The sequence below is a fragment of the Camelus dromedarius genome, chromosome 18 (assembly GCF_036321535.1).
Source record: "Camelus dromedarius isolate mCamDro1 chromosome 18, mCamDro1.pat, whole genome shotgun sequence".
Taxonomy (NCBI): domain Eukaryota; kingdom Metazoa; phylum Chordata; class Mammalia; order Artiodactyla; family Camelidae; genus Camelus; species Camelus dromedarius.
Window position 1 is genome coordinate 43262684 of NC_087453.1, and position 25749 is coordinate 43288432.

Consider the following 25749-nt stretch of genomic DNA (forward strand, 5'->3'; position numbering starts at 1 on the left):
TCCCTGCACGAAGGCTCCGGGGGGGGGGGGGGCTCGGGCACCCAGAGGGCTGCCCCTGCCTGGGACCTGTCCTTGCCGCTGCAGATCTGAGGGAACCCTGGAAAGTGCAGAAGCACGTGGGTCTGCACTTAGGAAATCAGAGCCATGCCTACCGGCAAGGTGAGGCACGATGAGGTTGAAGAGGCTCAAAGCCTGGCTGGACTTGGACAGGTCAGCAACCACCAGGGAAGCCAAGTGTGTCAGGCGGGAGGGCTGGGAGAAGGACCATGTTCCTGGAACAGAGCGCGCACTTTCAATCCAGACGGCGGTTGTGCGTCAGGGCCCTGGCGCGCTGACGTCCGAGACTCCTATGACCACATCGCTTTTGAGGACCTGGTCTGGGCACTTCTCAGCCACTCAAAGACCCACATTTACAAAGAAGAGAAAACAGCCACCGGCTGGTTGGTGTAACTCACAAGGGTCAGCGACACACAAAGGACTCAAGTTCTTTTTCCCAGCTAATAACACAAGTTTGGATGTCTTATTAAACCCTCCAAGCCTCAATTTCTTTGTCTGTCAAGTGGAGCTAAAATGAGTTCCTGCCACACAGCTTTGTTACGAGGATTAAATAAGATCACGCCTGTGAAATAACAATGTGCCTAGTTATTATTTCTGTAATACGGGCTCCTGAAGTGGTGGCAGGGCTGGAGAGGTGGGATCAGGGCCAGGTTCTCGGCTGGGAAGGGGCAAAGCCAAGATCAGACTACGTGCAGCCAGTGCCTGGATGTGGCTCTTTCCTGCACTCACCAGCGGACGGTGATGGCTCGGAGCCCAGAGAGGTACAAGGGGCTTCTCTGAGTCTTTGTCTGTGTAAGAGGAGTGGTGACATGTGTCTCTTTGGTCCCTTGGAGGTGACTCTCCCCAAAGGCCAGGAGGAGAAGTAGGTGTCACCAGCAGAGCCGGGCGTGCGTTCCCGACACCTTAGAGCAGAGCCAGCGCCAGTTGTGGTTTGGTGGCCATCTGCTATCAGTGCTCATGGCCGCCCAGATGGAGGGGCCTGGGGACCACCCTTTGGCATTTTAGGCCAGGTTTGCATGCAGGACAAATCGAGACTTCACCAGCAGAAAGCTCTGGCGGTAAAAGTCCCAGCAGGGATTTGAGGGAAGACTTAAAGCTAGGAGGGTCTGGCCACCAAGTGGGAAGATGGGAGTGGAAGCAGGAATGGGGGTGACCTGCCTGTAGATACACTTTACGGGGAGAAGGTCAGACCATGGCCCCAGGCAGCCACGTCCAAGGTTGAAGATGAGAACCACTCTCACAGGACTTGAAATTTGGCAGCAGAGTTTCCTAACCTGGGGTGCTGGTGCATGACCCACTGTAAACTGATGTCAATTTTTATTTATCTGTGCAAATGGGGAGTTATTCTGGAAGCAAAGTCTCCAGCAGGAGAGGCAAATGGGCAGCGTGGCTGGGCTTTGTTGGCTTTGACTTGCCCGACATTAAAAAATTGGGGACTTGCACATAAAGTCAAAATGTTGGGTGTCTCTTGAAATAACTCCCAAGATCTGGCTCCTTCCTTTAGGTGCATATGGGACCCCAGTCGCTCACGTCTGCACCATTTTGTGACCTCCCTGATAAATGCCCAGCATCACTCCACACTTACCATCACTCTCGTATTGTTTTTCCTCACTGATTTATTTATTTTTCACTTGCCTGGATCCTCTGGCCTTTGTGTTTGTAACCCCTAACCTGAACTTTGAATAGATGCTCAAAGTGGTGTCTGTTTTCCAAGAGGTCATTGAAACTAGAATCCCTTCCACCCTAAACTCTGCCCTGACAACCAGGCTGGAGGCCGACCCTCAGTGGGAGCAGAACACAGCCTTGCCCAGGCCAGGGAATGCAGTCTCTTCCCCCTAGGAATGTGGTGGTGCTCTGTGTCCAGGAGTGTGTTTACAAATGGGCAGGCTTATCTTTTGATGGCCTCAAAACACCAAAAGATCTCCAGAAATCACTGAAACATTCTTTGTTTAATCTCAGCAAGAGTGCTGTTTGCAATATGCATGGTTCATGTTCTACTCAGATGATCACACACTAAATGAAACCAGTAGCAATCTTTGGGAAATCCTTTTTTATGGCCTCGAGAACCTGGCTGTTGAATGGGAACAAATCAGGGAGAGAACAGAACTCTCTGGCCGAGACCTCCTCTCTGAAGCCAGAGCCAGCAAGACTGGGCGTCTGAAGGAGGACTTTGCATTTCGGAAGATTGAGCAACTCACTTAGGGCTGATTTCCGAACTGAGAGTCACGGATGCATAGACACATACCCTCGCGGCCAGACACGTGGAACTGGAGGGGCCTTGGGAGGCATTGGAGCTGCTGTGCTGAGGACCAGCAGACAAGGGCTGGGGTAAAGGAGAGCTGAGTCCTGGACTAGAAGTTGGACTCGAATTTTGGAATCTCGCCAAAGAGCAAGTAGAAGACACATCCATAAGGGCCTTGCTTATCTCAGAATGGGATGAATATACGGCTTCAGACACGCTTCCACCTAGACAACACGGTGGCACCTCGCTGGTCCACGGCCCGACTGTAGCAGCCTCGCTTGTGTTCGCACCCGAGCAGAGGACTTCAGTCCCGAGCTGGAGGGAGAGAAAATGACTGCCCAGAAATCCAGCAGAAGCCTTTCTTGGTGACTCAGTGTTTGGGAACACAGATATTAGTCTGAGCACACCCAGGTCTGAGGCCTGGCCATGCCCTTGGCCAGCTCATGTGTCTTATCTGTAAAATGGGGATATCACAGGGCCTAGATAATGCACGAGAAGCGCTTCCCACGGGGCCTGGGTGCCTGCATCTGCACCCGCCACGCTCTCAGCCTGGATTTCCCAGTCACCGACCCGGGAATCTGATTTAAGTGCAAGAAGTAATTTAAGAGGGGGTCCGGGTCACACAGGTAGGGGAGTGAGGAAGCGAGGCTGGGCAGGGAGGGCGGTGCTGTGTTCAGAGCCGTCAAGGCCTTGGGCCGTCTGTCAGAGCTGCACTTGGGGTATCTATCCACCTGCAGATGCTTGTGGTGGGAACCGAGAGCCCCGAGGGGATGTGGGCGGGGCAGGGATGGCTAGGCTGTGAAAACTGCCCTTGTGGTTCTGATTCCTCAATTTTCCATCTTGGGGCAGAAAGCACGTGGGCTTTGCAGCCAACGCAGACCTCAGCTCACATCCTATCCCTGCCCTTTACTAGCTATGTGACTCTCTTTGCCTCTCTGGGCCTCAGTTTCCCCATCTCTCAAAATGGGAACAAGTCTCCAGTGCTGCCAAGTTAATTCAGAGGGTTAAGTATGACGTTGGCCGCAGAGAGGCAGCAGGTGGTAGGTGCTCAGCAAACGGGAGGCCCGTGGTTCTGCTCCCCCAACCACCCACGGCACGCGTCCTGCTCCGGGTGAGGCCGGCTGGCACCTACGTCTCTCCAGGTGAGCTGGACATGCTGACATCCCACCTAGTGTTTGCGTCCGAGTTTCTGAGCGATGTGTGGTCCTACTGCAGTGATCTCCCTAGCTGTGTGTCGTCCGGCTGTTTCCCCTCTAGCTTCGCGGGTCTGTGGCTTTCAGATCCAGAAGGGGAGGCAGTGGCTGGCCTGAAAGAGGCCAGGCCAGGAGCGAAATCCCAACAGGAAGAATTTCTGACCCTGCAGCTCACCCGGCAGTCCAGGGTCCAGCGCATGGGCAGATCCAGGGGCTCCTGCTGAGTCAGAGGGGAAGAGAAGGCTGGGGGCAGGGACGCAGGATGCCTGGCTAAATTTGAATTGCAGCTAAACAAATGAATAACTAATTAGGATAAGTGTGACCCGAGTATTTCACAACACATACCTATTCTGAAGAGGTTACTCGTAGTTTATCGGCAATTCAAACTTCTTCACATACTAGTAAGTTATTTATTTGTTTCCACACTTATACTAATAAGTTATTTGTTTATCTGAAATTCAAATTTAACTGGGCATCTTGTATTTCTCTTTCCTAAACCTGGCCACCCTAGTCTGGAGGAACAAACCCTCATTGGAGGTTTGGGTTAGAACCCAGCCCAGCAACCACCCCATCAGCCCTGCAGGCCAAGAGGAGGGGAGAAGGGTCACGTGCCCCCACTCATTGCATCTGGGGTTGGCGGGGAGCACCTTTCAGGGCCTCATTAGAGTCATTTACCATGTAGCGTAAGATACTATGAACCGTACGGTGGAGTCGGTCACAGATCCACTCGCGCTACACCTAGACGTGCAAAGAAAATGCACTTCTTCGTACGCGGCGGGGTCCAGGCAAACGCAGGCTGGTTGGCAGCGTGTGATTATGTCTCAAGTCAGTTCCGGGAAACAGATCTGAGACCAGGATGCAGGTGTGCACGGCCCAGGGACAGGGAGGGGTGAGCAAGGCTGGTGCCTGCTGGGAGATGCTTCCGCCTGCTCTCACAGCAGCACAGGAGCGGGAACGGTGCCACAGAGTTGGTCCTGCCCAGAGACAAGGGGGCCAGGCTTTCCTCCTCAGTGTCAGGGCTCACTGCTGCCTTCAGCCTCCCAGGCGTGTCCAGGGGCGGCTGCTTCCACGGCAGATCCAGCACTGCCGGGAGAGCCGCCGCTGTGTGTGTTGGTGGCAGAGCTCTTCACAGCTGGGAGGTAGGTGCCCCAGCTGGTCCAGGGGGTCCAGGCGTGGCACCAACCGCCCTACTATGCGCCTATCAGTTTCACACTGTGTCCTTTCAGTGTGAGTAGTCAGCTATCAGGCCACTTTAAAGAGTCTCTTTTGGGAGACGGTCTCCTTAGTGGCCTCTCTCCCCCTCCCCAGCCTCCCTAAGGAATTCTGTGGCTGTGGGGCTGGGGAATGATGCCGATGCGTCTTTATGGCAGTGGAGGATCGGGGCTTTGAGGGCTCATGATGTCTACAGGACAACGGCCTGATCCTTGTGTCTGTGGCTGCCCCAGTCTCCAGGGGTGACTAGCCCCTTCTGGTCTTTAAGGGACATTTTGACCCCCAGTCCTGGAGTCCATGGTTTGGTCATTTGCCGTGCTTGTACGGTCCCCAATCCTGGAACCTCTTCATCCTGACTCCTGGCTCCAGCTCACCCATTACCCCTAGAGCATCTCCTGCCCGGCGCTCAGCACTGTTCATGGCCGCCACACCCCTGCCCACGGCTGCCACACCCCTGCCCGAGACACCTGAGAACAGCCTGTTCTTGTCATCTCCTGGTAAGGCCAGGCAAGCAATGCATCATTCCCACATCCCAGCCAGTGTGCCAGAACTTTCCCTCTGGAATCTAACGTGTCTGCCCACTTTGGGATTTTTGTCCCAGAGAGGGAGCCCCCAGCCCCTATTACCTGCTTCCCAAAAATCATGTTCCCTCTGGTGGGTAATGGGGTGACCTTTCTCATTCTTCTTTTTAGAATCCGTGGGGCAGAAGAGGTAGACTCTCCCATCTTTCTTTCTTCTGGGGAAATTCCTCCTCCTTCCCAAGACAACATTGTTTTCCCCTTCTCTCTGGGGCTATCATGGCAGAGAGAGGAGGAATCAAAAAGCCCTACCCATAGTGAGGTGGAAATCAAGAAGTTAAAATATATATCTGTTACAGTACACCCATGTGCATAGCAGAGTTACCCACGGCAGCTAAAAGGTGGAAGCAACCCAAATGGCCATCAGTGGATGAATGATGATAAAAAATGTGGTCTGTACATACAGTGGAATACTGCTCAGCCTTAAGATTCTAACACACGTCACAACCTGGATGTGCCTTAAGGACATTATGCTGAGTGAAATAAGCCAGTCACAAAAAGACAAGTAGTGTCTGATACCACTTACGTGGGGGGACTAGAGCAGTCAAATTAGAGACAGGAAGTAGCATGGTGGTTACCAGGGCCTGGGGGAGCCGCTGTTTATTGAATGTGGAAAAGTTCTGGGGATAGTTGCCAAAACCGTGAAAATACTTAACACCACTGAACTGTCCACTCCCAAACTGACCAAGGTGGTAAATTTTATGTTATGTATATTCTTGTCACAGTTAAAAATAAAAGTAAAGTGAGAAGGAAATCTGTTACATAAGCAGGTGTCTTGTCCGTGGAGGGTAACTAATATACTCATCCGTTCCTTAGATGATGTGTTATTTATTAGATCAGCCCTGGATCCTTTGCAGAGAACGGGCCCCAAAAAGAGAAAATATTTTCATGAAGAAAAGATGCAACAAGGAATAGTCCCCTCAGAACCACTATTTAGACAAAAGATATCCAGCAGAGACAGGATTTTAGAGAAAGGGGAAGTTATATTTAGGGAGAGGTGTTTGGGAGTCAGACTCATCGGATGAGAGAGGTGAAGTCTGGACGAGCTGGGGACAGGTGGCTTCTTCAGGGGATCACTGTAGGCAGCGATCTTAGCACAGGTCTAGAAAACCTTGCTCGAAACTGCTGGGGCCACAAGTTTTGGGGGAATTCAGAATTTTTGAATTTTGGAAAAGCAATCTGGTACCTCATCTGTGTATCCCAGACCATTTCCAGTGGAGTCTGGTTCCTATAAATAAAGCCATTAATATTCCTGTGGCAAAATGTATAAATATGCACACTAAGTGAGATAATAAAGACTATTAATAGCCTCCTGTCAGTTCAGAAGAGGTTTTGTTGCCAAAGAATTATCAAAATCTTTTGGTTTCCAGAGCTTTTTGGATTTGAAAATGGCAGAATAGGGATTGTGGACCTGTGTGAATTTTGTATCATCTAAAGACTGTAAATCAACAGAGACACAAGATATTGGAAGGGACCAGAATGATGAGTTCCAGCTACCCCAACATTCTGATTTTATAAATATGAAACCAAAGTCACGTGCCCAGGGTCACCCTGGGCACGGTCAAGAGCTGAGATTAGATGCAGGTCTTCGACCCCCAATCCAGCACACCCAAGCAAGGGTCTAGGTGTGGCCTTCAGACCTAGACTGCCTTTTGAGTGAAGTCTGGAATCCATGAAATCAACCTTCCCTCTCCTTTACAGTTCCCTGAAGAGGTGACTTCTTGCCTCTGGGAAAGTTCTCCCTTATAGCTGAGTTCACCCTGTGTATTATACCTTCCAATGGGCCAGTTTTCTCTGCGTAAGGCACCTGCAGAAGGCCTTGTCCTATGGTCCACAGACTTAACTCAAGGCCTTGCATACAGATGGTGCTCAGTAAAGATCTGAGGAATCATTGAATTTATTTGCATGTTCATCACTTGTAGATCCACCTAGAAAAAACCTATAATTAAAAGATCATGTGTAAGACAGCCACCAAAGATCTTGTTTGCCATTGTAGACTTGGAGTCAAGGGCCAAGAAGGCAAATATATCCTTTATTTCTGAATGATGAACATTAATGGTCATTGAAAATGATTTTTCCATCCTTGATGCCTAAGCCCTGGGACTGATCCTGTCCCAGGTCTCTGGGCAGAATGAAGATGCTTTTCTGCCTAAGATGGTACTTAGCACACAGTAGGTGCACCATAAACACTTCTTGAATGAGTGAGTGAATGGATGACATTGGGGGTGTATTAGTTGGGACTCTTTGTTACAAAGAACACCATCTCAACTTAAATTGAACTAAACAAAAGTAGAAAATATTGCCTGATGTAATTGAGAAGTCTAGGAGGAGACGCCTTCAGGCATGGTTAGATCCAGGCCTGTGAATGATTATTGGGGAACCTCTCTCTTTTCTTATCTCAGATCTGGCTTTTCTACATGTTGGCTTCTGTCTCAGGCAGGCTGTCAGGTGCAGGTGATGGCAAAGATGGTTACTATCAGTTCTGCTTTCACATTCTATCAGCTGAGTAGTCCTTGCAGAGAAAGATGGCATTTTTAACCAGCAATTCTAACAGAAGTCCCAGTCTTGGCCTGGGCTAGGTAATTAATGCACCCACTTCTGAATCAATCACTGGCCATAGTGATATGCTAGCTTCATTGCCCAGGGCTGAATATAATTGCCCCCTGGTGCCAAGGTGTTGGGAAGGCAGAGATTGAGGTTTGGGGAAGAGTGGTCCCCAAAGGGAAGTAGAGGTGATGGTCCCGGAAGCAGAGGGAGCAAGTGCTGAGCAGGGGTAGACAACAGATGTGTCTGCAGGGCTGGATGCTAAAGGGTCTTTCCATGGTATACGAAGGATGCAGCAAGCTCGTGTTTTAAAAGACAATAGTGTTAGAAGCAACAGAGATCAACGTGATCTCCTACTCACAGAGAATTGCTTGATTTAAGAAGTAATGATTAAATAAAACCCCGATGAATCAGCTCCCTGATAGTGGATCTTACTCTGCTCCAGACAGCGCACAACGCAGCGACCTTCTGTTAACTCATCTGATCTGAACAACTATCCAGTGGGACACTCATCACCCCCAGTTTACAGATGAGAAAACTGTGTCTTTGGTTTAGGAATCCTCTCAAGGTCTCCCAGCTTGTAAGAGAAGGGGCACATATCCCACCCTCTTATTTCTGACTCCCTAGCTTGGGCACGTCCTCTGCCCATCTGTATCCCTAGGCCTGCCTTCTCTCAGATCCGCTTTGCTCCGTGTGGCTGGCTCCTCAGGTGGGCTCCCCATGAGGGGTGGCAAAGATGGCCAGCAGCAGCTGAGCAATTCTCACCGATTAAGACCTTCACAGGAGCACCAAGATGTGTCCTGAGAGGGGGAGGAGTGTCCCACGCCAGCCCCGAGATCATTCTCACCCTCATTCTCCTCCTTCCCTCGGGGCTACCAGGCTGCTCTGTTTTGAGGATACAGGGGTGGATCCTGAATTTTCCCACACATCTGCTTAGTTTAGGAACTATTTATATTCTCCATAACTTTCAGGCTCTGGGCAGCTTTTAATAAAGGGTATGAGCCCTTTGAACACCTGAATTCAAGTTGTAAAATAAAGGTAGAAAGAGAAAATAAAGACACCGAGCAAAAGCAGCAAACATGATGACTGCAAAGGGAAGGAGGTTTAACCAATGCTAATTTCCATCCTGGTTAGCTCAGAGACTCCTGGTAGGCTGAGCAAAAAGGGAAATATGACACTTATAAATTCTTTCTGTCATAAAGGTAGAGATACACCAATTTTGAAAGGTACAGGTTTTTCTTCACATGAAACTTCAAATGGTTGATCGTGTGGAACATTTTATAGAACAAGATGTAAGCAGAATGGTCCCCCCGGACCCTTTGCTGCCACCCTCAATAAAGGGTGAGGGCAAGACATGAATCTTACATATTATGCTCGCAGTCCCCTGGGGAGGGCAATACCGTGTACACCCAAACCGAAAGCAAGCATGAAATTAAGATAATTTACTCATTTACTCAAAATGTTTTTGGGCAGTTTGAATATATAAACTTTTAGAGATATAGATAAAAGGTCTACTTACACCATTTGATTCCATAATTTAATTACACACATTTAAAGTTACATATTATATCAAATAATATATTTAGGAATATATCACTTTTCCATTCACATTTCAGGAAAGCAACAGTATTCCAATTATATTTATGTATATCACCACATCAGTTTCTTCGTCATCGGGGTCACTTTTTCAGAGGATAATGACTTTGCTTCTAGCGAATGGTTGTTGAGCAATGTTATCTTTTGAATTTATGCATGTGTCCCCACTGGACACTGAATCCCAAGCCCCACATACCCACCTGTAGAGCATCAGCGCCCCCCACTACAACCCCATTTCTCTGTGGGGCGGATCTGTGATCACTTCCTGACAAAGACCTATTGCTCAGATTTCTTAAATGATCTTTAAATGATGTCAAACAGTTGCAACTAGAAGGTCATTCCTTTGGGAATCATGATTAAATTCCATGGACTCTTTTATTCCTTATTTAAACAGGTGGCTTCTCTAAGTATCTAAAACCAGACTTGACTGAGGTCATTTCCTGCCAGTATGTCCCTCCCCAAACTGTACTTTGAGGTTCAAAATACAGTAATTGATAAGCACGCTCAGGAACACAGGAGTCTTTGGCAGCAGTTCTCTCAGATGGCGGTGGGGTGCTTAATCCCACCGTGCTGCACCCTCCCACCCCCCTGCCCTGAGCCCTCCCCAGAAACTCCGCTGCCTTAGAAGGGAACGCCGGTCTGGGGAGCAGGGCCATCCATGCTCTGCTCCGTGCATGGTCTTGAGCAGGTCCCGTAAATTCTTGGGCCTCCATTTTCTTTTGAGTGAAATGAGGGGTTTAGGCTAGATCAGAGAGGGGCAAGGAAAGCAGCGGGGACCAGGCGGCGGCTCCATGTTTGAGGCGGGGGTTGGTATTTTCACCTCATTCCCAAGTCAACAGAGTCATTCTCCTTTGATCAATTTTATATAAAGGGATCCCAGGTAAAATTTCCTTTGAAGTAAAAGATTGCTTTTCTTTTTCTAATTTTTGAAAAAGGGGAGATAGGCTGTTATTGAGGTCTGCCTGCTCTGAAGTTCTCTGACTTCAAAGCTGTCAGAGTCATAGTCAAATCTTCCCACTGATGGCCGATGAGGACCTGGTGACTGGCGACTGGGGTGGGGGTGTAGGCACTGCCTGTGAGTTGGTGAGCTTGTGCCAGGCTATGCTTCATGCTAATTAAATCAAACACTAGAGGAGGGACCCAAGCATCAGTAATTTGTAAATCTCCCAATGTGGGTCTAATGTGCTGCCAAGTTCAAGAATAAATGGCATTGACATGTGATCCAGCAATCCCACTCCTGGGCATAATTTGAAAAGATACATGCACCCCAATGTTCACAGCAGCACTATTTATAGTAGCCAAGACATGGAAACAACCTAAATGTCCATCGACAGATGACTGGATAAAGAAGTTGTGGTATATATATATATATATATATATATATATAATGGAATACTACTCAGCCATAAAAAGGAATGAAACAATGCCATTTGCAGCAACATGAATGGATGTAGAAATTATCACCCTAAGTGAAGTCAGAAAGAGAAAGACAAATACCATATGATATCACTCATATGTGAAATCTAAAATATGGTGGAAATGAACTGATTTATGAAACAGAAACTGACTCACAGACATGGAAAACAAACTTAAGGTTACCAAAGGGGAAAGAGGATGGGGAGGGGTAAATTAGGAGTTTGGGATTAACATATACATGCTACTGTATATAAAATAGATAAACAACATGGTCTTACTGTATAGCACAGGGAACTGTATTCAATATTTTGTAATGAACCATAATGAAATAAGTAAAACTAGAATCAGGGAAAAAAAGAATAAATGGCATTGGTACAGCCATTGTGGGAAATAGTATGGTGGTTCCACAAAAGATTAAACATAGAATTACCATATGATCCAACAATCCCTCTCCTGGTATATATTCCATATACCCCAAAGAACTAAAAGCAGGATCTTGAAGAGATACTTGTACACCCATATTCATAGCAGCATAATTCGCAACAGCCGAAAGGTGGAAACAAGCCAAGTGCCCATCGATGGATGAATGGCTAAACAAGATGTGATACACACATACAAGGTGAGCTTCCTTAAAATGGAAGAACATGACACAACATGGTTGAACCTGGGGGACATTATGCTAAGTGAAAGAAGCCAGTCGCAAAAGGACAAATACTGTATGATTCCACTTCAGGAGGTTCCCAGAGCAGTCACGTTCATAGAGACACAGAGCAGAACGGGGGTTGCCAGGAGCTGTGGGGATGTGCGGGTGAGTAGTTGCTGCTCAATGGGTTTAAGAGTTTCACTTCTGCAAGTTGGAAAGACTTCTGCAGGTGGGTTGCCCAACAGTGGGAAAACATGTAACACTACTGAACTATCCACTTAAAAATGGTTAAGACAGTACATTTTATGCTATGTATTTTACCACGATTAAATACAAAATAACATAAAAAGATTTAGTGGCATCACGTCATGCCTTGCTACTCAAAATGTGACTTGTGGGACAGCAGCATCGACGTCTTCCAGGAACTTGTTAGAAGTAGAGTGTCTCGGGTCCATCCCACACCTGCCGCAATCCAACATGCATTTTTTGACTAGACCTCTCCACCAGGGGGTCGGCATGTATGTTAGCCTTTGAGAGGTGCTGATTGTGATGGACTGAGTATCAGACCAGGGTTCAGAAGATGGAGCAGACAAGCTCATTCGCCTACCCAGCACCCGCCTCCTGTCTTCCCACATCCTAGAGAACCCAGTGTTCTCCACGCAGCCTTATGCTGGGAGGCTGACCTTGTCCACACCCCGACGTGGTCCCAGCCCCCTGACCAGTGACTTGTTTAGGGCTCGGTGTGTGACCTGGTTCTGGCCAATGACACGTAGGGAAGTTCTGCTGAAGAGGTTCTGGGGACACCCAAGCAGAAATGGCCTTTGCTTCCTTTGGAAGGTCTCATGTCAGGATGGTACCTGAGAAAATTCTGTAGGCACCTTGGGACCTTGGGGGCAGCTGGCCTGGTCCTTGAAAAGCAGAAGCACTGACTGACAAGATCTTGGGTCCATCTCACTGATGAATTTCTGGTTGTGTGAGATTAGAAATGTATTTATTGTTTAAGACCATTTGAGTCAGGATTTTCTTTTTCTTTCTTTCATTCCTTCTGTCTTTTTTTTTTTTTTTTTTTAATGGTGCTACTTGGGATTTAACCCAGGACCTTATGCATGCTAAGCACGTGCTCTACCACTGAGCTATACCCTCCCCCTGAGTCAGGGTTTTCTGTTACCTGTAGCCCAGGGTTCCTCAACCTTGACCCTATTGACGTTGGGGCAGGATAACTCTTTGTTGCGGAAGAGCAGCTGTGTGCATTACAGGAGGTTAAGCAGCAACCCTGACCTTTACCCTTCAGGTGCCGTTAGCACGTCCCCCTCCCTCAGCTGTGTCTCCAGACACACTGCCAAATGTTTGAGGGGGGACAGTTCGCCCCCAGTTGAGAACCACTGTTGCATACAAAGGCATCCTCATGAATGCAAAGACATTTTCTTCAGCGGGTCCTCAGGAGGGGGAAGATTGCTCCGACGCCCCAGAGTGTCTCAAGGATCAGAGTGAGATCAAGTGTTTGAGAAAAGCAAACACACAGGGTGTTGCTAATCATTCACTGTCTTTGGTGTTGCTGGTGCCTGGATAACAGTGTTGTACTTTCCACGGACTCTTAATAGGCAGAGATGTTTAACTTAACAGATGGCCAGCGCGGATAGCGAGTGGAATTTTCCCTCGGCAAAGTCGGTGACCCCGCCAGCTCTCTCCCGGGCTCTTCCTCCTGCTCAGAAACCCTGATTTCTTGCCGCCCGGCCCTGAGCTGGGCCACCATCCCGCCTCATCTTCCCATGAGGTGATGGGCGCTGCTTTCACAGGTGAAGAGGGATCAGCATATTTAATTGCTGACAAGAGAGATGGAAGCCCTCCACGTAGTAATGTATTCGCAGCTCACACGTCTGTGCGTCTGAGACCCGCAGAGTCAGGGGATGCCGGGCAGCCTCTCCTGCTTTAAGTCCCCTTTCGAGAATCAGCCGACACACAGAGACCACTTTCCTCAGGAGCCCCCAGATCTGAAAATCAGTGCCTTGGGGTCCATCACTTCTTGGAGAATTTGGTTTCATCCAAAGTGTTCCCTGGGGGCAGGAAGTCTTACGAGGGGAGCTGGACTTTCCAGAAAGGTCTGCAGGAGAGTTGGGAGTGTGAGGACAGGCAGGGGGACCAGTGCTGTGAAAGGGAGGCGTCTGAAAGCAATGGAAGCTTCTATCACTTATGTTGTTGACTGTTTACCATGTGCCAGGTGCCGCGCTGGGCACTGGGGGAGAGATAGGTGACAAAGGCCACTTGGAGGCAGCTGCGACCCTCAGGGGCCTCACCCTCTCTTGGAGAGGGCGTGTGTGGTAGTCGCTGGGCTGCTCTCCTAACCTTGCCCCATATCCCGGTGTGCCACCCCCGGTGCCTGCCCTCAGGCACAGGACCACCACCCCAATTTGGGGCCCCATCCCAACTCCCACCCCTGCAACCCGTGCGTTTGCAGGCCTCTAACTCCCTCTCTGAACCAGAGGGAAGAGGTACACTGGACCGTAGTTAATGTCTTTGGCCTGGCACATGATGGTTTGGACTGGAGAAGGCGTATGTTGGCAGCTTCTAGGGGGAAGCAGGGGAGGGGGCATGGCTTACAACAGTGACGCCAGGCCCTGGTGCAGGCCGGCTGTTTCCACAAAGGAGACAAGCTAAGGGTCAAGCAGATAAAGGAAGGAAGGCAGAGTCAAGAGAGGTGCAGGGAAGTCAAGCTGGAACCCTTTTATTTTTGAAGTATGGTTAATTTACAATGTTGTGTTAATTTCCGGTGTACAGCATAGTGATTCAGTTATATATGTGTATACACATATATATATTCCTTTTCATATGCTTTTTCATTATAGGCTATTACAAGGTATTGAATATAGTTCCCTGTGCTGGGCAGTTGGACCTTGTTGTTTATCTAAAGCTGGAGCCTTGATCAGACCACCTGTGACCCACCTCTGAACTTTTTGGTGGCAAATGCTAATAAACCTCCTTCTGGGTGAGCCAGCTGGAACCGGACTTCCTGTTGCTTGCTTCATAAACTAAGGGGATGCAACAAGGGGCAAACCTCTGTGTGGGCTGGCTGAGGGGAGACATCCATGCAGAGGGCAGCAAGGCGGTCTTCACCCAAACCAGGAGGACGGTGCCCTCGTTTAGCAAAATGGCTGGTATTGGGGGGCTGCTTTACCCTGTGAAGCAGACCTTATATGTACGGAGACAGCCTCTGCGATCTGACAGGGAATATCGGGGTGCTGGCTACCTCTGCGTCCTCACCAAAACCCTAGGGGATGCGTTCGGGGGGAAGGTAGCCCTTTGGAGGGTGAAGAGGGATGAAAATACAGCTTTGCTAAGAGAGTCTTTATTTCTGTGGCCTGAGCAGGACTTGCTGGGTTGGAAAAGCTGGTTTATCCCGCTGAAGTTAGAACACAGGTGACAAGTCAGGTGACTTAGCCAGAGGAAAGATTGGGGTCCCGAGAAAACATTGTCCCCAGTTTCCAGGTCTCTCCCGAGCATCTTGGCTTAAGGATGTCACGTTGATAAAGCCTTATTTGGAAGTTGCAGCTGAGATGCAGTGGGGTAAGGAGCAAATCTGAGGTGCCTCCCCACTGAGAGATGTAGAAAGATGCCCCTGATCTGAGGAGCAGGGCGGCAGGCCAGGCACAGAGGCCAGTTGCCAGATCAAGGGTACAGACCTGCAAAGATTTCCAACTCGAACCCCCAGCCCGTGGACTTGAAGAGAAGAAACCCAGTACATTCTTACGGGAGCTGAGATGCTAAAGAAAGTGGCCAACTAGGGGCCTGAGACTGCCCTGCCCAGAGCTTGTAAGCAGCTGGTGCTAAAACAGTGACCCTCCTTGGAAGGCATCGACCCCGAGCCCGCCCAGATGTTAACCAGGCAGTGGACCGGGGAGACCCCCCAAACCCAGAACTGGGCCGCCATCTTGTCTGACAGAGGGACTGGTTTCACCCCCAGGCAAGGAATCCTCCATATTTCCTCAATATTGTGTGTACTACTGACCGATGGCAGCCGAATGTGTTTCCCATCCTCTCTTCCTCCAAAAGGAGACTTCCCCTTCTGGAAATTCTTACTGCAGATGTCCTGGGTTTTCCCAGCGTGGCTGGCTACACTGATGCTAGTGAGCTTCAGAATTTAGTTCCTAGGTTACCATCCCCCGCGTAGCTGCTTCTAGACACGGTGGGGAGTATGATGCATCTCCCAGAAGACATGAACTTGAATCTGAATCCAGTAACTGGACGAATCATTGGGCTTCACCCTTTGGGGGAGGGGTGAGTTCACCCTTTGGGGGAGGAGCCAGTCTATTTTAGCCAAGTGTGGATATTTCTGATGATTATGTAATGGGATAAGAGCGGACCAATGTTGGTCTGCCAAAGGGGAGGACCACAGTGGCACATTGTGGTTACCTTTCACACCCACCTCCCTCGTCTGGATTATAACCCTGATTTTATCCCGGTAACTGCTTGAATCACAGCTTGTGTGGATTAGGGAAAGCTAACTGGGGCTGGGCACATGGCGGACCCTCAGCTCACACTGGTGATGTACACCTTCAAGACTCAACGAGGCTCTGCTTGGAACTTCTCAGAAACACACTCTCTCTCCTTCTTTTGGGGCTGATTTGGTGGGAGGGGGTTATAAGCTGCCATTTCACCACCATGAGGGGAACCAACCCAGACCGAAACCAACACAAGGAGGAAAAGGTGAAAGAATGAGAAACAAGGATCTGTAACCCTGACTGTATCATCGCCCTCCCCTTGCTCTTGGACTTTAGAGCTCTGGAATGTCTTCTCTAATATTTTGAGCCGGTTAAAGAGTTTTCTGCTACTTGCAACCACACAACTGACGAGTATCGAGTGTGATGAAGGCTAAAATAAGAAAAAAGAAAAAGTGATGGTGGTTAAGAGAGAAGGTAGGTTAACTAAGAGACACAGGCTGTTTCTTTAAGCAGTTAGAATGCTTGGAAAGTTGGAATGTTGGAAAGGAACCCAGCAGAGTTCTTACATGAAGCACACCCATCTCACGCGGATTTCTCGGATTCATCTGAGGCCATCCTACACATGTCTTAATCCATGCAGGGGCAATGGGTATGGAAAGGCCCTCAGAGCAGAGCATTACCCTCGGCATCTAAAAGTCCCCAGTCAATGTTGGCTGGCAGCAGGAAGCCCCCCATCTGTTGGCCCCAGCCCCCTGGTAGGCCAGCACTGAGCTCCCCGATGCCCATCCACACCGTGAGCAGCGGTCGCCTCCTAACCCTGTTCCTCCCCACTGCTGTTGCAGAAGATGGATCACATGTCTCCCAGACTGAGAGCCTTCCTCTCTGAACCCATCGGAGAAAAGGATGTTGCCTGGGTAGACGGGGTCAGCCACGAGCTTGCAATCAATTTGGTCACCAAAGGTTTCAACAAGGTAATGCCGTTTTTCTTCTTTCTCGAGCCTCTCTTCCCCTAATCCTACCAGATGGCAGCCGCTGCCACATGTCCCCACACGTGGCCATCAGAGAGCAAAGCTGCCACTTGGCAGGGCGCCACGTGCTGCAGCGCTCCTGGCCCGCGTGCTTGGGCGGGCTCCAGGGTCCGTGGACGATGGGCAAATTGAACCACTTTGACTCAGAGCAGCTGGGCTATGCGCGATTCGCTTGGTGCTCAAACCCCCAGGGGTCAACCAAAGTAAGCCTGCCGCCCAAGTCTGGGTCTGAGCTGTCAGGATGGATGATTTGGGTGCACTCCCCACCCCCATGGAGAGACTCATGGGGTCCCACTTGTCCTGGCAATGGCAGGCGGAGTAATAGCAGCCTGGGGTCTACACCACAGAGTAAGAGGATGTGAGTTGTTCTAAGCTGTCACTAGCAGCCCAAGAACGGCCTCACGGACAGCCAATGGGACTGGAACACTATCTTCTATGCACTCGTATTCGTGGTGCTGTTATGAAGCTGCTGGGAACCTTAGAAGAGAAGGGGAGACGTTCCCAAAGAGAAGCAAAGGCAGGGAGTGAGTGGAAATTCACGGGCAGCGCTGCACGCTTGGTGAGGAGAAGCACCAACAGCAGAGCTGTCGCCGATCATTCCCTTCAGTTTTTAGAGTCAGCCCGTGCCGCAGGGCAGGCAGAGGCTGGGCACTGCAGCGTGCACGGCTGCCCACCAGTCTGGTTGGCATCGGCCCAGGCCCCGCTGTTTCCAGGGGCATCTGAGCTACAGGGCCGGTGGTTTTCTGGTTGACACGCTGCTCTGTGCCAGTTGTTAAATATTCTGAATATCACCCCGATCTACCACCGTTTAATATCCAATAGGTGGTATTACCAGGAAGCTGGATCGAGACAGATTTGATTCTTTCCTCCCAGGTGAGGGAGCTAGGGCCACTCCCAAGCAGGTGGGAAAGCTGGTAAGGCTGATTAGGGAAGACACTTTAAATTAAAAGTTACTTATCAGAGGAAATGATGGTCCCTTTTACTTTCCTATTGTGGTGTAGCATAACCACACTGATATGAAGGGTTCAGCTCAATGAATTTTTACATACACACACACACACACACACACACACACACACACACACACACACACACACAGACCCACCACCTGGATCCGGTGATCAGACACCTCCAGAATTCCAAAAGGTTCTCTTATGTGTCTTCCAGGCTGATGCCATCCCCCACTCCCAGAAGTAACCACTATTTTGGCTTCTACCACCATGGATTTAATATTTCCATAATTGTGAGGTTTTATTGTTGTTCAGCCATACTTATTTAAAAAAATTTTTTTTAATTTTTGTTTTGTTTGGGGGGAGGGTAATTAGGTTTACCTATTTATTTTAATGAAGATACTGGGGATTGATCCCAGGACCTCCTGCATGCTAAGTAAATATTTTAATTTACAAATAGTAAATTTCACCTTTTTAACACACAGTTCTGCAAGTTTTGACAAGTGTGTGCAGTCATGTAGCCACTACCACAATCAAGACATAGAACAATCCCATCATGCCAAAATGTTTCCCACTGCCTTTCATATTTCCCATCTCAGCTGCTGGCAACTACTAATTTTTGTTTTTGTCCCTATAGTTTTGCCTTTTCCAACTTAACTGTGTTTTAAATGACTGTACATAGGATGATAGGCATATTAAAGATAAAGGAATGAATAACTAATGGGAAATTTTCAGGCATTTGAGAACTTGCTACACAGCATCAGGGCTCTAAGGAAAAAGGAACTGGCCAGGTCCCCAGAGATCTGCTCCTCTGTGGACCCGACCTCCTGTCTGGCTGTGACCAGCACTCCATTTCTAGGCCCTATTTGCTCTGAGAGCTACTAACTCCAGGCGCTGACACTGGGGATTTTGCCTTCCTCCTCTGTGTTGAGCCCCTCACCCACCTGTAAATGAGATGAGAGTCGCTATCTCTACTTTACCAATGAGGAGAGAGAGGCTCCGAGGAGTCAGTGCCTTGATAGAAGTCCTGAGTGAGGACCAGAACAGCCGTGGGTTATATCGTCACAAACCACAGAGAAAGACCAGGGCCAGGTGGTTACCCCAGCAGAGAGGGGGCTTCCACCGAGATTTGGTACTGAGACCCTGTATTGCAGCCTGGAGCCTGGCCAGGCCTATAAGAGGAGCCAGCAGGAGACCCCGAGGTAGCACCTACAAGCTGAGCAGGTGCTTCTGGGTGAGGCCCGGTCTGCGCGCAGGGCCAGCAGCAAGAGCCTCTGGGGCAGGCGGGTCCCAGATGTAGCAAATAAGATGCCGGCTCCTAGAGTGCTTTTTTTTTTTTTTTTCACTAGCTAATATCACTGTAGTGTTTCTAATAGACTATTTTTACGAGCAGTTTTAGGTTCACAGCAAAATTGAGCAGAAAGGACAGAGACGTTCCACCTCCCCCCAGCCCTCATACACAGCCTCCCCCATCAACACCCACCCCCAGAATGGTCTGTTGTTCCAGCAGAATCGACACTGACACGATACCTCCCAGGCCTGTGGTTTATATGAGGCTTCACTTTCGGTGCAGCACCTTCTGTGGGTTTGGACAAGTGCGTAATAACACGTACCCACCATCTAAACATCCTGCAGAGCTGCTCCATGTCCCACCATCCCTCTGAGCTCCTGGGTTCTGTGCCCTGCCTGCGGGAGGCCCGAGCCTGCGTGGGGAGGGACACCTCTCCAGCCTCGGGCTGGCCTCTGCTGGGGTGTGGCAGCCCCCTCCCCAGGATGGGGGTCTCCAGGGTTTCTTGGCTGTGAGCAGAACCCCCTCAGGTTCCACTCCTGCTGGTGACAGCTTCCTCGGCCTTGTCCCATGGGTGCTGGCCCTTTCTGCACCCTTTCTGAGGACCTGCCAGGACACAGACCCATGAAGCTGCCCTCAGCCCTGCTTGCCTGTGCCCCTCACTCAGCCGCTCCCAAGACCCTAGGATGCTGGAGCCCGGGGAGGCCAGGACTTATCAGGGCGACTGTCCCCTCCCTCGGGCTGCGGCCCTGAAGGGGGGCAGGTGTGGCGGCACCCTCTCAAGTTCTCTTCTCCTCCATTCCTGCCCCGTACAGGTCAAACTTCCATTTCTTCTTCAACAGAAGGTGTGGGGGTGTTGGGAGGGGACCACCCCCATGTCCCTCAGTACTTTCCCCGAGATCTGTACGTGGCTCAAACAGTTCTCTGGCTCAGTTTCAGCCATGACTGTCAGAACTATTGATTCTGCTATGGACTCACCCAAGTCTCAAAAGTCAGAAATGCAGCTCTCTGGGTGATTTTGTGCCTGCCCTTCCCTGGAGCCATCAGCTGCAGTCTGGTGACCTGGACCTCGGCCGTCCAGTGCGGTGCCACGGGCCACTTGTACTGGTTGAGCTCACATCTGAATCGAGGTGCTGTAAACATAAAATACACGCAGCCACATTAAGGATTCAATATCTGCCCCCAAAATTGAAAAATATCTCATTAATAGTTTTTATTGATTACATGTTGAAATAGTATTTTAGAAATACGGGAGAAAAACATTATTAGAATTCATTTCACCTGTTTCTTTCCCCCTTTTGCTGTGGTGGCTAGAAAATTGGAGATTGCATATGTGCTGGCTCACATGAGACTTCCCCCGGTCGGCGCTGGTCTAGATTTAAGGGCAGAAGGGCTGCCAAGGCGAAAGGAATGACCAGAAAAGGGAAACTACATCATGCCCAGGGTGCTCAAGGTTGCCTTATGTCCTCTTGTCCCCCAACTCCACCCCCATGCTCCACAGACTCTTCATGGACCGCAAACACATGAGGGGACCACCCTGCGGAATCAAGGCTCCTCTCAAAGTAGACTTTTGTCCCCTTCAAGGCCACACGCACAGCCCACCCGCTCCAGGACGCAAGCCCGCCTCCTGCCCGCCCGCCCCGCCTAATTACCGAGCGTTCAGTGCGCCCCTTGCTGTTACGTGCATCAGTTGATTGTTTTTTTCTGTGCCTTATGTCAAAGGTACTGCTCCTTTTGGTGTCCTCCCATATCGTCCCTGAGGCAAAGGAATGCCCTATGTTCTTTGCACTTCTTCTCTATGAAAACCCTGCCCGGGGGGGAGTGAAGTTCCAGGCACTCGGTAGATCAGAGTCGTGGGGCAATGCTCGGCGGGCGAGCGCGGTGCTGTGGGGGGACTAACCCTAGAGTTATTCCAACAGCGTGGGAGGAAGTTTAACATCCCCCCGAATCCGGTTTGGCTCAGTGTTCTTTGAAGACCCTGTAAAGTCACATCCATGTGCCTAAACCTTCCTCGTGAAAGGCACTTGGAAGATGAGAGTGGGGTCGATGTTCTGGGTGCCCACCTGCTCCCCGAGTCTCTCCCACCTAAGAGAACTAGCACACGCTGTTTGCTCCATCTCAGGCATGGTTCTAAGTGCATTACATATATTTCTTTTATTTAATCATCAAAAAACCCTGTAAGGTACACTGTTTCATCTTTAATTTTACTGAAGAGGAAACAGGCACAAAGAAAGCCTCCAAGTAACTCGCTCCAAGTAACTCAAGGTTAGAGAGATGACATTTGAATCTAGGCAGACAGGCTCTGGAATGGGCAGTAGGGCACTGGACCCCTCTGCCTGCTGCCTGGGCCCTACAAGGGGTCAGCCACATAAGTTTGGGGTTACCCTGTGTAGGGTTGCCAGATAAAACACAGGATGCCCAGTTGAGTTTGAATTTCAGTTAAACAAATAATTTGGGGTGGGGGTAGGTATAGCTCAGTGGTAGAGTGCGTGCTTAGCATGCACAAGGTCCTGGGTTCAATCCCCAGTACCTCCATTAAAATAAATATATAAAAACCTAACTACTCCCCTCCCAAAAAAATAAAAACACACACAAATTTTTAATCTAAAAAGAATATCTAATATCTTTTTTAAAAAGAACATCTAAAAATAAATAAATAAATAATTTTTTAGTACAAGGATGTTCTAGGGAGACAGGGAGGAGAAAGACGAAGGGGCACTGGATTGAGCATTCACCCTTCCAACAAGGAGTTTTAAGCTGGAAACTACTGAGAGATGCTGGATTTGCGAGGTGGTCATCGGCTCTCGGGAGGCCATGAAGGCTGAAGAGCCAGCATCCAGTTAGAGGAGGAGAAAGAAAGATGTTCATCACACGAGGAAGCCTCGTGGTGCTGCAAAGCGCGTTCATCGTGGGCGCGGAGGAGCTGGGAACTTGCAGAGGGGACGTGGCAGCTTGAGAACGAGGGGGCCGAGGCTACGTATCTCTGTTTGAAAAGGCCAGGTGTCCTAGTGAAGACCGAAAGTTTCAATTAATGGGAGCCAGGACCAGCTACCTAATTTGCGGGGCCCCGTGCAAAATGAAGATGGGAGGCGCCTGGTTCAAATTCATTAAGAATTACAAGATGATGGCAGCAGAGCCTGAAAACAAGTTGTGGGGACTCTCCGAGCGCAGGGTCTGTGTGGGGGCGGGGTCACAGCCGAGGGACCCCAAGCCTGGTGCGGACTCAGATGCTGCTCCTGTTTGGCTAGGAATGGGCAGGGCGAACTGGAGGGCGGGCCAGACCTGCTCCCTGTTCGGACTCGGCGTTGAAGGGAAGTCTTCCCTCGGCCACCTCCTGCCACGGGGGCAAAGGCTGCCCCAGGAAGGAATGAGCATCCCTGGCTTGGAGGTGGCCTCTGTCCAGGCCGGTGGGACAGGGAAACGTCTGCCAGGGCTTCTGCGTCACTCTCCCTGCAGCCAGGTTGCTGTGAGCTGTGGTCCGAGGAGGGAGAGTGTGGTTCCTCTTCTCCCCATCAGGGGCTCGCTTTCTGGAGCCTGCGGAGAAATGCAGAGGGGCCCTAGCAGGGCCATGACGGGAGCCCCCAACTCCAGTTTAACTTTCCCTCCCTGCCACCGGCTGGAAGTTGGAGGGTAAACCCAGAGAGAAAGGGTAGAAGGGAGCGTCAAGTTGCAACTTGGCTCCCAAGACAGCAAGTTGAGGCCCTTCTGCCTGCAGCATTCCTGGAAACTTCACCTCTGGTCCCACAAGCCACGCATTCCCTGCCATCCTAGCCGCTCCGCGTGGAGGCTCTGATTACTGGACTGGCTAATGCCAGTGGCTGGGATAGCAGAGGTGCCAGGCCAGACAGCAGACGGCTGGGATGCTGGGGAAGGAGGCTGAGGAGAACCCGGGTCTTAACCTCCTGGGCTCTTAGTGACTCCATCTGGAGAATGGGATGGGGCACACGCGAGAATCCGATGGAGTAAAGCGTGTCAGTGCTCAAAAGTGCCATTTACTATTGTAATTATCATCAGCGATGTTCCCTCCCCTGGGACAAAGCTCTGTTTCTCAATCCTGTTCCACAGACCACACCCCACCAACACCTACTGCACCAACGGGCTCAATCAACATTCAGTAAATGTCTATTTTTTAAAACACTGAATTAATACACATCTCAATAAAATCACCACTGAAAAGACAAGGATACCAATAAAGCAAAATCAAATCATTCTGAGCAACTACATTGCTTTTTACAAGATAGCTGAAGCAAAAGTTTAAAATGACCATGAAAGCTGGTTTTCTTCTCAACAGCTGGATCTCAACTAAAAATTTTAAAACCCCAAACTCCAACACTTGGGTATATTTTACCACTGGAATTCAGCTTTTATTTAATTTTGCTTTTTAAAAAATACATTCCCTTTGGTTACGATGAAGTTTGCTTGGTTTTATGTAACTGAAAGTACACAGAGGCCAGCGGGTTTTCCTGGAGAGGGCCCAGGACTCACAGCCTGGACACTGGCTCTCATTCATTCTAGACTGGAGTGCCGCTGAACCAGCCCCAGGAGACGCGCATTGACCATGACCTTAAATCTACAGGCTTTCCCATTCAGTGGCCCAGGGGTCTGTGGCCTCAGACATCTCTTTTTCCACATGGTCCTTGGTCCTCAGCAGTAACAGTGATAAAATAGCACAAGAGGAATGAGAAAGCTCTCAGGACAAGGATTCGGAAAACCAGAGAATGCCATAGAACTTTGAATCGTGGGGTAATTTAATCTTTCCTTTGTGTGAATTTTTCACCCAGAGAGACTCTTCGGAGGGGGAAGAGGGGCAGGGTTCAGCTGGCTTCCTGCCTGTCATGCTCCTCCTGCAGGGCTCCATCTTCCAGGACAAAGAAAGGAATTTGCATTTTTTGAATGGTCTTGCAGTTGAGTTCACACAATTCAGTTTGCAGGGTGGGGCAGAGCAGATCACCTGTCTTCAGAAGATGCAGAAACTGAAGCCTGGAATCTGCAGGTTCTCACTTCAGGCTAAGTGAGTTGCCTGTGGTCACACAGTTGGTTTGCGAAAACAAATTGACGCTATGGTGCCCTTCACCTGCTGGTCGCATGTGCAGTGGTTCTCAGTTGAGGAGATTCTGTCCTCTGGGGACACCTGCCAATGTCTGGAGGAGGTTATGACGGTCCCAGTTCAAGGGAGGGGGATGTACCACTGGCATCAAGTGCGTAGAGGACAGGAATGCTGCTAAACTTCCAACAGTGCACCCCAAGTCCCCTGGAGTCTCCCAGAGTCCCCCGGAGTCCCCGGCCCCAACCCAGAATCCTCACAGATGTAATAGTGCCAAGGGTTGGAAACTTTGCGCCGGAACAATTAAGGAAGTGGTGGGGTGGGAGCAGCTCTAACTCCTGTGTGCGTGCGTCTCCGAGAGAAATACTAGATCACAGGACCCAAGGGATCATCAGAGGGACACAAGGCTCTTGCTACTCAAAATATTGTTCCTGGACCAGCATCAGAAATGTAGAGTCCCGGGCCTCACCCTAGACTTACTGAGTCCAAAGCTGCCTTTTAACAGGATTCCCAAGTGATGCGTGTGCCCCCATTAAAGTTGAGAAGGACAAGGTCAGGTTCATCCCCGGCTGGACAGCCCCCAAAGCCACCTGGAGAGATGGACGTTTAACTCGACTTTACATCTCACCAAGGGCCAGTCTCCGAATCTGACCCGAGCCCCCCTCCTTTGATTTTCTCCCGAGTCCTCGAGCGCGGACTCACAGATCTGAGTCCGGCCCCCCCTACCCCCGTGTTCCTCCGCAGGCCTACATCCTGTTGGGACAGTTCCTTCTGATGCACAAGAACGAAGCCGAGTTTCAGAAGTGGCTCATTTGCTGCTGCGGCGCCACCGAGTACGAGGCCCAGGAGAGCTCGAACTGCCTGAAGGAGTGGTGCTCCTGCTTCCTGTAGACCCCGCTCCCGCGGCGCCCATACATGCCGCCTGCGCACCCACACCGGCTCCGAGTCGTTATTTTTGTTTTTCACTTTAATGATACCCGGTCTTTTTAAAAAGCAGCTCAAGAATATCAAGGCCAAACACAAGAAAAACGGCCCCCAGATTCCACCACCCAGAAACTGCTGTACCTTGCACGAATGTCAAGCCAGCCGTCTCTTAGCATACATTTACATAAAGGGGTGGATTATTTTATTTAAAAATGGTAATTCACACAAACTACTATATGCAGAACAGATAAGCAGCAAGGTCCTACTGGAGAGCACAGGGAACTCTATTCAGTAACTTGTAATAGCCTATAATGAAAAAGAATGTGTATATATAGAGAGAGAGAGAATATATATACATATTCAGATATATATATATATATATATAAAAAACTGAATCACTACGCTGTACACCAGAAACTAACACAACATTGTAAATCAACCATACTTCAATAAAAATTAATTACTTAATTAAAATGGGAAATACATTTTAAGTCAGTATGTAAGTTATCTATTGCTGCAAATGAACCCAAAACGTAGCCGCTTAACACATAACAATAATTTTATCTCACTCAGTCTCTGAGGGTCAGGAACTGAGAGC

At 49.6% G+C, this 25749-nt stretch overlaps 1 protein-coding gene across 1 annotated transcript; it reads left to right on the forward strand.

Annotated features, from left to right (window-relative positions):
* The first annotated feature begins 3269 nt into the window (after positions 1-3269).
* On the forward strand, positions 3270-25378 carry BANF2 (BANF family member 2). Its single transcript, XM_031434411.2, has 3 exons — positions 3270-3441; positions 16760-16888; positions 24972-25378. Exons 2-3 carry the CDS (start codon positions 16763-16765, stop codon positions 25116-25118), a joined length of 273 nt encoding a protein of 90 aa, XP_031290271.1. The 5' UTR covers positions 3270-3441; positions 16760-16762; the 3' UTR covers positions 25119-25378.
* The last annotated feature ends 371 nt before the right edge of the window (positions 25379-25749 follow it).